The following is a 16,784-nucleotide window of genomic DNA, read 5'->3' as shown; positions in this document are numbered from 1 at the left end:
CACGGCAAATAAGCCAAATGACCTCCTCCCGACTGCCTTTTTGGATATACCATGTCAAGGCTCGTGTAAGAGCCAATACACAAACGTATAACAAGGCGCAGGAGACAAGAAGGGTAGGAGAAGGAAGCACAAAATAGTAGGGAATAGAGACAATAAGATCTGTGGAAGAAAGGGATGGGGAAGGGCACACAAGATGGTCCTACAGGGACTTTCAGGAAGGAAAACAGAATTTGAAGGTGGGTTTGATGCGGATCAACGGGGGTAGTAAAGATCAAGATTTTGGATGGGCGAAGACATGAGATGGTGGTGAACAGCTGTTTTGAAGACCTGCAGGGAGGAGTGGGTTTGTTCGAGGTCGAGAAAAAAACAATAAAGAGGAATGAAAGTTAAGGTGAGCAGTGATTTTTTTTTTCATTTTGGCAGTTTCACCACAAGGTGTTTTTTTAGCAGACCTTGAGCACCCTGAGGGAATATGGAGGGGGGGGGGGACAGATCAAAAACAGAACAGGGGGAGCAAGGGCAGAGAGGAGACAGTAGAAGACAAAGACCACTGACCTGCCTCCGGTGAGAGTCACAGACCCAATAACTCAGCTTCATCACCGGAGATACCAATGATCCTAAAGGCCTTGGTTTCCACATCGTGAAGTCTATCAAGATGCGAGGCAGAAGCACCAGCCCAGAGGGGAGAGCAGTATTCCATCAGGCTGCGGATGAACGCTTTGCAAGTGGATAGAAGGACTCTGCGTGACGTAGGATGCCCAGTCGGCAACTGGTTTTAGAGGCCAGCTTGGAGATGTGGCTTTCCCAGGAAAGATCATGGCAGATTGTGAGACCCAGAAGCTTGACTGAAAGGAATTCTTCAAAAGGATTGTTGAGAAATTAGATGGGCATGGGGGAGGGGGGATCCAGACAGTCCTTTTGGAGAGACATGGTGAGGGTGTGAGATTTGTTCAGATTGAAAGATATATTCCAAGTGTTTCACCAGCTTGTGATTTTATCGAGGACTGCAGAGAGTGCAGAGGCTGCTGCCTGCCGATCATACGGATGGCAGATGGTACGGCAGAGGGTGGAGTCATCAGCAAAGAGATAAAGAGGATTTTCCAGGGAATTTGAGAGACAATTGATGAAAAACAGAAAGGCAACAGGGACAAGAACACTGCATTGAGGAACTCCAGCCTGGACGGGAAGACGGGATGAGAGAATTCCATTAAGAGCCACGCGGTGACTGCAACAGGAGAAAGTCCACAAGCCATGAGTGCAGATTGCCTTGGATACCGCAAGAAGACAGTTTGGTGAGCAGGGCGGGGTGTTGGACCGTATCAAAAGCTCACAATATGTCAAGGGAGATGGCTCTGATCTCATCGGGCATTGAGGACTTCCATCCATTGTTGGGAAAGCAGAAGCAGCATGTACAGGATTGAGTGACCTGGTCAGAAATGAAGCCATTATAGAAGAGGAAGGATTTGATGTCAGAAGTGATAATGGATTCCATGATTCCATGAATGGGAGCATGCTGATTGGTCTGTCGCTGCAGGTATCAGTTTTTGCACCTTATTTATGCAGAGCGGTAATGTTTGCCGATTTCCACGCAGATGGCAGATGACTGAGAAAATGAGAGGGTGAATAGTACAGAGGGTGAGCAAGTGCAGAAGAGCAGGTTTTTAGAACAGGGTTGATGCCATCTGGACCAGTTGCAGAATCGAGTCGAGGTTTGACAGCAAGCTCAACACCTTGTCAGGATAAATGGACGCAGAGCACAGGAACAGATTGGTGTGACCGAGTGAGGTGGGTACAGAAAGCGATGGGTTTTGGACATAAAATTTAGAAGCAAATAGTTTCGGCGTGTGTGTGTGTGTGTGTGTGTGTGTGTGTGTGTGTGTGTGTGTGTGTGTGTGTGTGTGTGTGTGTGTGTGTGTGTGTGTGTGTGTGTGTGTGTGTGTGTGTGTGTGTGTGTGTGTGTGTGTGTGTGTGTGTGTGTGTGTGTGTGTGTGTGTGTGTGTGTGTGTGTGTGTGTGTGTACGCATGTGCATATGAAAGTCCAAGAAAAACATAAATCAATAAAAAAATACCGACAGCATGAAACAGCTCGACACCGAGACTGAGAAACTTAAGTCAAACAAGGAAATTAGGCCATTTGGCCAAACACTGCTGTGGAGTATTCTTGATGGTTTACAAAAGTCTGAATAACCCAATCTTGATCAGGTGACAGAGGGCACACATGCACGAATGGGGGTAATAACGATTAATGGGAAATAGGATAACGTCCTTGAAGGGATCGGTTTTCACTCAGATTACAGCTCTCAAAAATCTTCTTGGGGTTGTTCATGCTCGGGGTCCTCCATCGGTGGAGAATCCCAAAGCTTGGATGCCTGATCGATAGAGAGGATCTTAGGAAGCAACCAAGCTCACGCAGGAGGTGCCGGTGCAGAGCAGATGGGTAACACGTGATGGGGAAGCAACGTCAGGAAAGCACATGGTGACCGCTGCAGGAGCAGGATTATACACATGTAACAGAGAGGATCTTAGGAAGCAACCAAGCTCACGCAGGAGGTGCCGGTGCAGAGCGGATGGCTAACACGTGATGGGGAAGCAACATCAGGAAAGCACATGGTGACCGCTGCAGGAGCAGGATTATACACATGTAACAGAGAGGATCTTAGGAAGCAACCAAGCTCACGCAGGAGGTGCCGGTGCAGAGCGGATGGGTAACACGTGATGGGGAAGCAACGTCAGGAAAGCACATGGTGACCGCTGCAGGAGCAGGATTATACACATGTAACAGAGAGGATCTTAGGAAGCAACCAAGCTCACGCAGGAGGTGCCGGTGCAGAGCGGATGGGTAACACGTGATGGGGAAGCAACGTCAGGAAAGCACATGGTGACCGCAGCAGGAGCAGGATTATACACATGTAACAAGATTGGGCCGTTCATAGCATCTGAAAACACTTTTGAGATCGAATTGGACAATTGCTTGTGAAAGACTGATGCACTCCGAAAATAAGTCTTCCCCCCCTCATCCCTCCCCATAGTTTAGCAAAAGGTGAGACTAAAATCATTCAACTGGTTTATATGAATCAAGGAAAGTGTGCATTTGAGAAGAAAATAAATAAATAAATAAATAAATGGTGTGTCCGTGGCCTCTCTAAGCACATCACAAATGTATTTCAGCCTCCACTTGAACAATTTAATATTGCTATAAATTACTATTTATTTATTTATACGGTGGATAATTGCACTGGGTCATACACGTTTCATGTCAGCTGCACTTCAGCACTGCCACGACTGGTTTTCAACTACTTTACTGCTCTGCTCCAAGTAATAAGAAAACTCGAATTTAAATTGATGATCCCTTCACCATGATCAAAATTTAAAAAAAACCTCAACATGACACTGTCACCTTTCAGCAAAAACAACAAATACAATTGGACACAAGATTGATAGCAATCATTCTGGTTTGGACGTGTAAACATTGGGTAGAAATGGGAGTGTCCATGAAGACTCGTGTCCGAGACGCCATACCTGCAGTCCAAAATGACATCATCTATAGCTTTGGACCAAAGTGAGGCCACAAAATCCATCTGATTGGGCAAGCTCAGGGCCTCTCGAATCTCCTTCAAGTGTTGCTCCTGTAAATACACAATACACACAAACACTGAAAAACAACAATATCTGTTGTCCTAACAGTCCGTGTCTCAGTCTGATTCTTGTTCTCCGCAGACACGTCGTTGACCTTGCAGATTTTTACATTTTCTTTCTTTCGTGCTCCATTCTCGTCGTCCTCCTCTTACTTACCCCCTCTGCCAAACACAACAATCTACCAGAAACGCTTTCATTCCTTGTTACACTCCACCAATTGAAACTTCATGGTCATCTCCATTAATTTTTCCCCTTCTATCACCTCTGGAATGGTCTTCCTGAGTTTGTCTCAAACTTTTCTCTCCATTATTTCAAGTCTACTGCCCACTGGCACCTCATGGTCTCTCTCATTTCTACCAATGAGCTTCACTACACCTGCCGAGACCTTGTTCACACCAAAATTGCTCACGGATGTAAAACAGAATAAGAGACGTCTTACGACACAAGGATGCATCAGCTGGTCCTGCTGTCCCTGAACCCCCATTTTGTCTACATTGACCCTTGATCCTATTCCACGATCCAAAAAGCCTCAACTGACATACTCGTACAACTATCAAAAATCCTTTGACGCGTTACATCAACAAAATCAGTGACGACATGTACGTTGCCCTCGCACCTCTTTCCAGTCTGTTCCTCACCCAGAAATGTGCATTGAAAAACGAACAGGTGGAAAACTTATTGAATTGACGAGTTTCATCAACTTGGTTTACAAGTACGAGGGGTCTTTTTCACTCCAGTTTGTACACCGCGTCTTCAAACTTCATGTTGTGTTAACTTAAGGGTCGAGAGAAACTGTCCCGAGACAAACGAGTAAGGTTACACTTCACGTGTGCCGTACGTAAAGTTCGATGACATTGTGTACAAATCAGAGCAATGAGTTGAAATTATACATGTTGATAGAGCTACCATCACTGGCAGACATCATTGCATTTGTTGATCAATCAAATGATGTCATCCATCATGTGGACTGTCATTGTCATTAATAATAACGAGTTCTCTTACAAGGAATTTCAACGCAGGAGGTGGCCATTAGGCCAAAAGCCTGCACTATTACCAACCTATAGTTTGTCTGTGCTCTAACCGGGCGTAGTGGCGTGCGCCTGTAATCCGGCTACTCGGAGGCTTGGGTTGGAGGATCGCTTGAGGACGGGTGCTCTGCACTGGACCGTGCTATGAGAGGGTGTAGGGCAGCCCGGAATCATGGCGAAACCCAATCCTTATCCCTGTGTCGTAAGAGGCGACCAGGGTTGCGTCAGGAAGGGCATCCGGCGTAAAACCTGTGCCAAATCAGTATGCGGATCATAACGGATGATCCGCTGTGGCGACCCTTAATGGGAGCAGCTGAAAGACGAACAACAACAACAACAAAAGTTTGTCTGTGCTCTAACCTTTTTTTTTTTTCAATGCTGAGCATCAAACAAGGAAGCAGTACAGACCATTTTTAAAATCTTTGGTACGACTCGGCCGGAGTTGAAACCGCCAAACTCCCAACATTCTAATCATGACGACACCGAGGCTGGTCTGACGTGAGCAAAACATTGGATGAACAAAACCTGTAACTGATGAGGGTAATGTTTACAAACTTCATGTTGTATTCTAATGTTATTGAAAAGGAGTTAATGCTGTAAAAAAAAAAAAATAATTCAGCCATTTCCCCAGGATTTAATGACACCAATCATGACGGACAATCTGATAAGTTTCCTCAATAAGTTGTTCATAAAACGTACCGACTCATCGAGGAAATGTCGGGCTGTGGTTGGAAATTACGACATTTTAATCAATAAATCAGTTGGAATACAAAGCAATGGACAAACCTACTTGATTTACAGGCCAGAAAGATGTCTGTTCATCTCATTCCGGGTGAGTCACATCCATCTTTCCACGCGTATGACAATCTCAGCCTGATATTATGGAAAGGACAGCAAGCAAATGACGATGAAGAAAACAGTAATCAAGAGGGAGAGAAATATCTTGAGATTGAAACCACATTGCAGGTGCAGACAGAACTAACCACAGCCTGTGGGAGATGTCCTCTCGTACTTCAGGTGACAGCACACCGTGTGACAAATCATTTTAACCACTAATGACAAATCCCATTCTGTCATAAGGCTGGATTCCACCCAAACTACAAAAGGTAGAAAACGATAATGTGTTGTGGAAGTAGACATCTCAGATATAATCAGCCCATCTCGAGATGGGGCAGGGAATCCATCCGATGGAACATAGGATCAAGATGTCACTTTGGGTCCAACAGGATGGCATAGAGGTAGCACACTTGCTTCTGAGTTGGGTCAGGAATACAACCTGGAATGGACAACCAAGACCATTGGGGATTGGTGCTTCACATCAACGATTACACCATCCGTTCAATGGGAAGTTCGAAGAGGATCTTTTCTGTCATCAGAATCTGGAGAATGTTAAGTATTCATGATATATAGCTTTCACAAGAGAAAACGAGCGTGTGCCACCACTCCGACAAAATTCCTAATTCATGTTGCAGCAAGCCGTTTAGCTCTGGGACTGAACTCTGAGGAACTTGGTATTTCAAAGACTCGGCCACCTTCCAGGTCACCACTTAATGCCCGATATGATCAGTTCTGGTGCGGTCCTTCAAATTACGTCACCGGTACAGTCAGCCACAAAATGACTGGCTCTTGCATACACATAAAGTCAATGGGTCTCACCATCTGCTCATTGCAGTCACGTGGTAAGCTCTTCCACTCCACCCCCATCCCTTCTCACTTGGGAGGGTACTCAACATCTTGCACACAATGCCCACAGTCCCGGGTGAAGATCAGTTGATGGTCAAAATGTCAGACTTGAGCATTGACGGCAGGGCAGTTCAGCAGGTTGTTGTTGCTGCCTTCATTTTTGAATATGGTTACGAAAGGCAGTCGAGATTCACATCGAGGCAAGACTGCAAACATTAACGGAGCACAAAATTTCCACAAAGCTGTTTGATGGTTGCGTTCTTACAATCCGAGGTAGATTTACATACGGTTCCCCTCTCATCCCATCCCAAAAGGTTTCCAAATATCCATTTGTTTCCTTTTATTCACAATTACATTATCCATTTAATTATCAATACCACTAAAAGAGTGTGTCGGACAGTGTGCGTGCATGCGTGCGTTCAACTCGAAAACCATGAAACCTGGCAGCCCAAAACTTTGCATGCAGATGAAGGGAACTCCAAGGAAGTGCATGAATGAAAATTAGTTATTTGGGAAAATAATCATCCTTTGTTAATAAATTATTTAATTTTAAAAGGTTTATCCTTTGTCAGACCACTTTCTCCTTGCAGAGGTCTTAAGCTGCCATTTTGTTTCAGCCTACTCAAAAATGCCTTACCTTGGAACCACGAAGTACTCAGACGAAAAAGTGTTGTTGTGGTTCTGAAAAACCGCATGCCTCTAAGGCAATGGCACCCAACATACAGTGATCCCCAGGCAGTTATTTTATGAATGTTCATGTGGTTAGTCTTCCCCTCATGTCTAGTGGATTAACGTGACGGTTCATTGCGTGGGTCTCGTAGTTAGGTCTAATAAATGTCTCTGATTCTGACTCTAATCCTGTCCTTTTAGCCATAGTACATAAGCATGCAAGCACACGCCATTCAATAGGCAATTGTTTCGAAGCACACGACGATGCCTCCTGCGGCTCGGATCATCCACATCCCCGCTGCACACGAAACGACCTGCTCCGGGATTTGCGTGCCATTATTTCGTTTGAATCTGTGTGCTAAATCCCAAGCGGCACCTCACTCACCACTGACAACAAGCGCCTCCCGCACACGGGAAAAATATTCCCACACCCCCTCGTACCTCTGCATCGCTACAATTCACTACTCCATTTTGAGGAGCACTGCAAGGCGTCGGATTGTCCTCAGCGCCGTGCGATGTTCTACCACGTAACAGATACAAGTAGCCCCACTACATCTCACCAGAAACGTCCCAAGTGAGCGTCCGGAATTGATATAGCCCTCAATCAGTCGTTAGACGATGGTGTGTGTGTGTGTGTGTGCGTGTGTGTGTGTGTGTGTGTGTGTGTGTGTGTGTGTGTGTGTGTGTGTGTGTGTGTGTGTGTGTGTGTGTGTGTGTGTGTGTGTGTGTGTGTGTGTGTGTGTGTGTGTGTGTGTGTGTGTTTCAAACAGCAATAACAGCCTCTTCTCTCCCCTCTCTCTCCCTCTCCTCAGCAAAGCAACAGGTGGCATTCGCAAGCATTAAATACCTTCAACTGATTTTGCAAATGGACTGGACAGAATAAGCTCACACCCTAAAAACCCGCTCTGCTGCTCTTCCATATCATTTTTCTGCACATTTCACCATCCTTTGCACCAAGTCATCTCCCATCTGCTTGGAAATCAGCCAACATCACTACATAACATTAAAAGATGCCTCTGATTTAAAAGCAAAACAACAACAAAAAAAAACCCAAAACCACCTCTGATCATCCCCCATCCAAAACCATGATCTTTTCTATACCCATTAAACTATCCCTCTCCTCAACTCCTAACACCCCTCCACCCCCCCCCCAAATTAATTTTCCATATTGTCCACCCCTTGAGTCATCCCCTACCGCTCTTCATTACCCGCATCCCTGGTTCGTCTCCACATCGTTTCTCCCTCGAGCCTGCTGTTGGCATTTTCACCTTGCCCTTTCTGCTGTTCCTTTTGCATTCTTGCTCTTCCACGAGCCTCAACTCTGAAGACCAAAAAAAAAAAAAAAAAGAAGAAGAAAAAAAAAAAAGCATAGCAAAAAGTTAAGCGAGATTCGTGCAGTTCAAAAAACACAAAGTAACATTGGAGTGAATGGGATTGCAGTGCACACAGCAGGCAGTGTGTGCACCGTGCCAGTCAATGCGTGCAACGTACCAGGCGATCATGAGCATAGAGTAATATGTTCTGAGCTTCCAGTCGGTGCAAGGTATTTTCCCAGTAAGATGTGAGCGTCACCACAGGTTTTACATTCCCCCACGGAAGGTAGTAGTAAGCACAACCTGCATGGTACATGAACAGCACAAGGTGAGAAAAGCTCGGGCCAAGACTTGTGTTGCTTCACAAGTCAGGATACCAAGTTAAAGGAAGGTCTACACTTGGTCGTTAATCTACAACCTTGGACTTCACGAGATCTTCAACAAGTAAAAAAAAAATGACCTACGGGGCATGAAAAGGGCAGACAGGTATCGAAACGAAAACAAGAATTACACAAAGTTAATTTGCAAAACGCGCTGTGAACATTTTCACTCCACGGACAATACCGTCGAGTTATTGATTTTAGCGGTAGAAACGATTCAGAACAACCAAAAGCATCGAGTTGTGAATTGACAAACTACCGAGTGAACGAAACAAAAGAAAATCGATGGCACACCTACCAAACCAGCGTGGAGCATTTCGCTTCCCCAAGGGCAGCAAGAACTCCTCAAGTGGCTCCGATAAATATTATTCTTCCAAAAGACTTCAGCCAACGTCAAAGCGGCCGAGGCACTTGCGAGAATTTCTTTTAATCAGGCATATGAATGTCAAAACAACCCGAGGCTGTCGGATGTGCATGTTGAAAAGGCAAGGCGCTGTGCTACAGATAAAGTTTCATCTCTCTCCACGACACACAATAACGAACTCTGTGCCACGAAGACACCAAGGTGATATCGGTTGTACTCGCAGCACTTTGTGATGGGAACAGTCCCAATGTAAAGTATGCAGAACAGATGTTTATTTACAATGAGACCACTATACACGATAATAAAGAAATATTTTGTTGTGAATCATAAGACAGCGTTTCTTTTGTTAAAATTAAATCGACAAATACCGATCAAACATATTACGGCCCTAGTCTTAAAAAGACTCGAAGGGTTGATCAGTAAGTATGTGACAACAGATTTGACAAGAACGACACTCAGTTGAGTGCATTCCTCCGCCAGGCTGAACAGTTCACATTTTGCATCCCACCGATAGGCCAAATCTGCATCCACAACATAAACAAATTCTTATCAGCTTGTTCTTGTCGCCTATCCAACTCATCCAGCAAGTTGTCATAATCCATCAACTTTTTGAAACATTGTGCAAAGTTTCGTTTTTGGCCGCATATCTCATTGGTGAAGAACGCTTTAAAAAAATGGTTTTTGGGGGTTTTTTTATTTTATTCTCATATCCAGATCTGGATCTTCACCAAAATCTCAATTCATCCTAGTCACACACCCAACCTGTCCACCAAATTTCGTACGAAACAGTCCACAACTTTTGGAGACATCCTGCACAGACAGGCGTGAAAACATAACCTCGGGCTGTCTTAAGCGGCAGAGGTAATAAGGGTGATTGTTCAATGTATCGATAAAGATTTTTAAGTCCCATGTTAAACTTTCACAACAGTCAGCAATTTTTATTTCATGTCAAGTTGCAGACTTGCTGATCAAAATCAAATCCTTTTGCTGACTCTTACAATTCAGTCTTGCTTGCCCAGTTTATGATGCTGCACTTGGCACGAGATTTTGGAACAAATTTCACTTTCAACAAGTGATATTTTCAGGTTTCGAAACGAGAAACCCTGTTGGTTGGAAATGGCAATAGTTGATCGTTGGTACAGTCAAACTTGAAATGGATTAAAGGTTCATTTGCAAACAAAAGATATCCATTTGGTGCAATGAGGCGAAGTGGACAGGTCAGTGGAAAATAAACTTTCACACAGACTTCAAAGCACAAAACAATCCTTCGAAAGAGGTCGAGTCGAGAGATAGAAAACAAATTTAGCAGAAAGACAGTTTGTTGTTAAAAGCATCTCACTGAAACAAAGTATTTCGTTTGTATGGCGTATCAACGCAACCGACTCATCCGTATGCTGTTCAACTTTAGGCGGTTCTGCTTAAGTGAAATTAATGGTCAAGAACAAAAACTAGACCCGTAAAGTCTGTTGTGGAGAGCTGTTGCTTCGGATTGGAATTTAGGATTTGGCCATAGGACCAGCACAAAAATAGACAACTCTTTGAAGGACATTGCAGCATCACCGCATTGTGGGTCGAACAGCAAATGAGAGCAGATGGTTTGTCGTGTTGACATCCCTCCGAAAGACTCAATTAATAAAACACCTTTCATGAAGACACCAAGATAAAAGGTTTAAGAGCAGGGACAGGAATCAAACTCAAAGGGAAATTGTTACGACTCCGCTATGGCGCAACCAGCAAAATGAAGCAGTAATGTGAAAATAAAAACAGATAAGACGTACCATCAAAGATGGCACGAGTGTACTGCGTGGTGGAGGCTAGTGGCTGGCACGTGACGTCGTACTTGTTGCCATAATTTCCAATGCTGACTTCAAACTGGATTGGTTCATCCACATTGGTGAGCATTGTGGCAGAATAGAAGGATGCAGAGAGATGGAAACGATGGCGGCGAAGATGACGCTGCATTGTTTGTGCAAAATGGAGAAGAATTTCCAGGTTTTCATCCAACAAACCGATACTTCAAACATGAATCACACAATTGATGAAACAAAAATAAACAAAATGTGAAAAGGAATCAGATTTTGTGAGCTGGACAATGAGAAAGCTCGGGCATTCACGGCTGATCACCTCCAAGCGGAGCAGGCTGTCGTTGTCAATTGGCTCCACTTTGTGTTCAATCCTGTCCTCCAGCTTGGTGATAAGTTCAACAAGTACACGGCCACGATATGAGACACCCTCACCCTGCCAATATCATCCACAATCAGAAACAAACAATAAAAAAATAAAATACATTGAAAATATAAAATACAATTTAAAATACAATATTGTTGTGGTTGAGGAAATTCGCAAACCACCATTCAGGTCCCGTAGGTGAGATATCTCGAAGTACATGTGTAGTTAGCCCCAAACCCGTTGTTTAGAGGGAATAAATGTGATTCATTCGGGCTGCGACCCTTTAAGATAGCCGTTTTTCTGTTCTATCTTTATTTTGAACCAACCACGTCTGAACCGCCATCACACAACAACCACCAACCGCAACGCCGCTTCACAACAACAACAACGCCAACAGCCACGACCTTTACCGTCATGGCTCGCTCCCGTAAACATCGCATCACCGCCATTCCAAGCGTTGCCATGGCCATCACCGCCACTTTAGGCCCTCCACCACCTTCGCCTCTCCTTCTGTGGACATTCCCGCACCACTTGTGAACGCCGAGCGTCAGGCTGTCCTGGCTTCGTGCGGGGCGCGCGCCGAGCCGTGGGTGCAAAAAGCGGCCTTTCCGAGGAGAAGTCGGATCAGGAATGATACACGCCCACTTCTGATCCGTCCTATCAGCAAGCGCGGGGCGATTTGGACCCGCATCCAGGCGCGTCCGAGTAGAATCGATATATGCAAATTCGAGGATCAGGGGAGGTTCACGCCCACTTTTCCTCCGTCCAATGGGCGAACGTGGCTCCGCCCCCGAGCTCATCCTGATCCGGAAATTTGCATATGGGTTCTCCTGCCGTACTATAAAGCGCCGAGCGCGGGGCGAATTCAGTCAGTTTTTGGGCTCGGGCGAGTTGGAGAGGTGTGGCGGCGGCGGAGTGTGGCAGCAGCAGTCAAGACGGGTCTGGAGAAGAGTCAGTCTGTCGGGGTTCGGAGGTTGTCGGGGAGCTGCAGAGAGGGGAAGCTGGGAACTCGGTTGAGGTCGCAGTGGAGTCGCTCGTCGCGGGACCCAAGCAAGCCAGCTATCCTCTTTCCCCAAAGCATCAACAATTCCCCCCTCTTCCCCCCCCCCCCCCGCGCTGAGATAGTGCAGAAAGGGGGGCCCCGTTCCCACCCCATTCCAAGCAGTGCCAACGAAACCCGCGGAGGAGCGCGGAGTCGGTGCACCGCCGCCACATTTGCGGCTCATCACAAGACGGGTAGGCTCCGCGCGGTCTCGCGCACACAGGCCCGTCTGTCCCCTTGTCGTAGAGGGTGGCCCCTTTCTTTTGCTTTTGAGTAAATGTGTTGTCGGCGCCGTCTGTAAAGTAAAACTGTGTAAGTGTTGCCGTGTGCTCGCGTAGTCGGTAGTATATCTGCATTGTTGTGTTTCTTTTGCAATTGCTTTTGGTGCATAATTGTTGTAATTGTATATGTGTGCTCTCCGTGTGCCGCGGAATAAATGTGCCTTATGTTGAACTGTTTTCCCGTTTCGCTTCGTCTTTTCTTTAATTGAATCTCCATCTTACTTCACGTCAAGGGTTGGTAGTGGGCTAAATACGCCCGATAATTAATCGGAACCGTCGAGGTTGACGATAGCACCGCTCGGTTATCCCGATAGTACGGAACGGGTCGCTTAAGTGGCCCGTGTCCGGGGTCGACCTGCGGCGAGGTGCGATCGCCCGGTCTACCCTCCGTGTGGGTACTTAGGTAGGTCAAATTTAGCGAACAACCCTATCCCACGCGGGGGGCCGATTGGCACGATCGTGGTGAGGCCGAAAGGCCCACCCGTGACTAGTTCACGGCGTTAGTCCGAGAGGGTCACGACGGAATTGTCCGTCCGGTGGGCGACGTGCCGCGATTCGAGTTACGTGGCCGCTCACACGCCAGCGGGCGCGAATTCGCAACAATATGTATCAACAGGAGATATCGAGCTCACCTCAAGGACTGGTGGTACTGAAATAAGTTCTCTGAAGTATGCTCCCTCCATCCCTTTAAAGGGCACCACAGTCGACTCCACTCACAAGAAGGCCGAATGCCTCAATTCTGTGTTGCCTCCTAATTGTGTCCCAACCTCTCACTCAGTAACCATCCTTCCCTCTCATACCCAACTGCTCCTGGACCCTTTTGCAACTGGGAAGTTGGAGAAGTTTGTCAACCGTCGACTGACTCCGCTACTAGACCGGATGTCATGAGCTCGTGCATCCTAAAAAGCCTGCACAGTTGCTCTTGTACGTCCTTTCTGCTCTGCTCACCCAATGATTTGCAGTCATCTTCCATCTGTTACAAAATCTACCAGCATCAAAGCATTACATAAAAATGTGAAAAAAAAAACACAATATTCATGACAGACCTATTCGATTACTTCCAATCAGGAAAGTCATGGAATCCATCATCGCAGATGAGATAAAATGGTTTCTGGTCTCATTGCAGACAGGTCAGTGGTCTCCGTATTCCACCACCTCCTTTTTGGTCTTTCCCCATGCTACATCCTCCCCCCCTCCCCCCACCTCAGGTTTCTGTATTGGGCATACAGTCAGCCAGCAACCCCCTTCTGGAGAAACTCATAAACTCAAGAATTACTGCTCACCTCCACTCCTTCCTGCCCATGGAACTTCCTCGGTCTCTTCAATCTCATTGTTCTCTCCAGGGGTTCCAAGACAGCTGTTCACCACCAACTCTCATCATACCACATCCACAACCATGATCTCTTCGACCCCGATTGATCCTCCACAAGCCCACCTCTTTTCAGGTTTCCAGTTTTTTCTTCCTGAGAGTTTGCAACTGTCTCCAGACTGTTCACCCTCATTCTTCCCCATCTCCCTAATTTCTTCAAGTCTGCCTCAATGTTTCTGTTGGTGCGTTTCTCCCACTCCCACCCCATCTTTCTACTCATCCATTTGTTCCAATACATCCCGATTCATTCTTTGTTATAGCTCCTCCATGAGCCTCAACACTACGTAAAAAGCACAAACAAACCAATGATGTTAATGACAGGCCTCAATCTGGATGACCTTGGCTGACCTCCAAGAGCATATGCAGCTCTGATCAGGCTCAGAAGTATCCCTTTAATTACCAACATACTAATTTTATGATTTAAAAAAAAAATTCTCAAGTAGTTTGTCACTATCCATCCATCGGGACCACACTCTGGACAGAGCGTCGGTGCTGCCGAAGCAGTCTCCCGGGCTATCGGAAGCAATCCTGGATGGGTCACCACTCCGACACAGGATACTCAAATGGCTCAATCATCCCAACAAGCTGGAACTCATTTTGCCGACCTTGGAAGGATGACAGGCAGAATCAACCCTGCCTGGGATCAATTCATCAGAGAAGAGGGATTTGAACTCAGGACCCAAGGATCCAAAGCCTGACACCCTAACCATTAAGCAAACACCAGGCATAATTTGTCACCATGCATCCTTAAACCAACACTGTACTTGTATAGTTTAATTTTTGATAAACATGAGAGTTTGAATGATTTTCTTGGTTGATGCTACGATCCAGGAAAATGTCTTTTAACCCTTTTCCATGTTTTTATAAACCCGAATGACATCATCTATTCAACGTTTAACATCCATCCTCAGTTGCTAAAACGACTGGGAACGTGTCTGGCGAGCACCTTCCCCGTGTTAAGTTCATCATAGGGATCAGGAAATCCAGTGAACTCGCGTGGGCTGCCATACAGGTTGATAAAGCAGGGGCCAAAGGTGGGAAGGAACCCAGCCGCACTCTCTGTAAACCACAGGGAAGAGGGGAGGGGGGGGAGTTGGGGATTGTGAAGACAGCATAGCTCGGTATAAATAGTACAAGTCGAAAACGCTTGTGCTTCAATCTTAGATCTGCATTTGAAGCCACAACCTTTGAGATGTCAGTCTTACACCACCACCATGCGCAAGGCTCTTCAGTATTGTATACAGCAAAATTTAGCAAATAAAAATGTAATGCAAATTGAGGATCACGGCAATGACTTTCCAAAATCGAGAGACATTAAAATTTCAGGGAAATGAATTTAACCGAAGTATCAAGGAAAACAACGTTTGTTCAAAGAGACAAACACAGCAATTTCTCGTGTAAACACGCTCACATCGTCAGTGTCTGAGTCTTCAGTCGGGGTGTTGTACAGTTTTTGACTTTTTATTTTTATAGTTGTGATATGCATCCTTTTTTTTTGTTTGTATCCAGAGACAGTCAAGACTCATCAATGAACTCAAACACAGAAGGGATCAGGACAACAGAACAAAAGGAACAGTATAACGAGGGGGAAACACCAGGAGCAGGGTTGAGGGGCAAAATAGAGGGAGACTTCGACAAATAAAGCAAATTGGAAAATGAGGGGTAAGGGAGACCGCATGGGGAGGAAAAGATGGACACAGATGCAAACTCTGGAAATACTAGAAATTTGGGAAAAGGTAGGCTTGGTGGTGGGGTGGGGGTATGGGTTAATGAGGGTCAGAAAAACAAACAAAAAAAAAAGAAGAATAAAAAGAACAAGAAAGAGACTGCAATGTCAACTGATATGCCTCTGCCAACATCGTGTTTGCCGACTCCAACTTTGACCTCAAACCTCGAGACCATTTGACCTCAAGACCCAATCTGGACACATCATGTTACGTGTACCTAGTTTATTGAAATCCCCAACATGACAACGTTTTTACTCGACATGACCACAGATCTCTTGACGCTAAAATCTAATTAGTTCATCTTTGCACCATAATATACACTTACACCATATTTGGTCAAAAATCCCATCACTGGTTTATAAGTTCGTGCAGAAACATAATTTTTACCCAACGGGATATCTGACCTTTCAAATGTTGACCCCATAATCGAATCAGTTCATCCTTGGATCATTATACTGTACATACTTACATCAAGTTTGACTTGGATCTCTTGCAGCCATTCTTAAGTTATCGTGGCAAAGAAAACCCATCACAGAAGGACAAATGGATAGGACTGGGCACAAAACACAGCCGAGGGGGCACTCCAGCCTTGACAGTGGGGAGATGAAAGAATTCCGTTGAGGCTACGAGAGTAACCTAAGAGTGGAGTTGACCTTGGATGCCACGGGCAGAGAGTTTGGAGAGTAAGGTGAGATGACTATCGAAAGCTCGAGATGTTGAGAGGCATCCCTGATCTCACGTCTGACAATGAGGGTCTCCATCCATTGGTAAGAGTAAAAGCAGCACGTCCAAGGTAGAGTGATCTGGTCTGCATCCGAATTGATCACCTGAGATGAGGCTGTTGGAGAACAGGAATTATTTTATTTTAACTCCAATGATGGATTCCATGACCTTGCTGATGGAAAATAAGCTAATTGGTCGGTTGTCAACAGGATTGGTTTTTTGCAACTTTTCATGTGATGCTTCGATGTTAGCAGACTTCCAAGGAGATGGTGAGGACCGAAGGCAAATTATACGATGAGCAGAGCAGAAAGGATGTACAAGAGCAACAGAGCATGTTTATAGAAAACGTGAGCCGATGCCGTCGAGTCCAGTTGTGGAATCCAGAGTCAAGTGTTGCCAG

General features: G+C 45.6%; 1 protein-coding gene and 1 pseudogene across 7 annotated transcripts in view; one reads left to right on the top strand and one right to left on the bottom strand.

Annotated features, from left to right (window-relative positions):
• Window positions 1-16,784, bottom strand: part of DYSF (dysferlin) — a 180,390-nt gene that overhangs the window by 104,121 nt on the left and 59,485 nt on the right. For all 7 annotated transcript variants that reach the window (XM_085849530.1, XM_085849528.1, XM_085849531.1 and 4 more), the window contains exons 17-21: window positions 14,881-14,993; window positions 11,198-11,311; window positions 10,852-11,029; window positions 8,508-8,632; window positions 3,520-3,626 (exon numbers count right to left, since the gene is read on the bottom strand). In XM_085849530.1, coding sequence (XP_085705656.1) covers window positions 3,520-3,626; window positions 8,508-8,632; window positions 10,852-11,029; window positions 11,198-11,311; window positions 14,881-14,993 — 637 coding nt within the window. The remainder of the gene's footprint in view (window positions 1-3,519; window positions 3,627-8,507; window positions 8,633-10,851; window positions 11,030-11,197; window positions 11,312-14,880; window positions 14,994-16,784) is intronic.
• Window positions 4,716-4,856, top strand: LOC147015099 (signal recognition particle RNA; annotated as a pseudogene).

This window comes from Eptatretus burgeri, chromosome 12 (genome assembly GCF_056783735.1).
Source record: "Eptatretus burgeri isolate ZD-2024b chromosome 12, Ebu_testis_v1, whole genome shotgun sequence".
Lineage (NCBI taxonomy): Eukaryota > Metazoa > Chordata > Myxini > Myxiniformes > Myxinidae > Eptatretus > Eptatretus burgeri.
The sequence above is the reverse complement of the archived record's forward strand: the minus strand, read 5'-3'. Positions and strand labels throughout refer to the sequence as shown.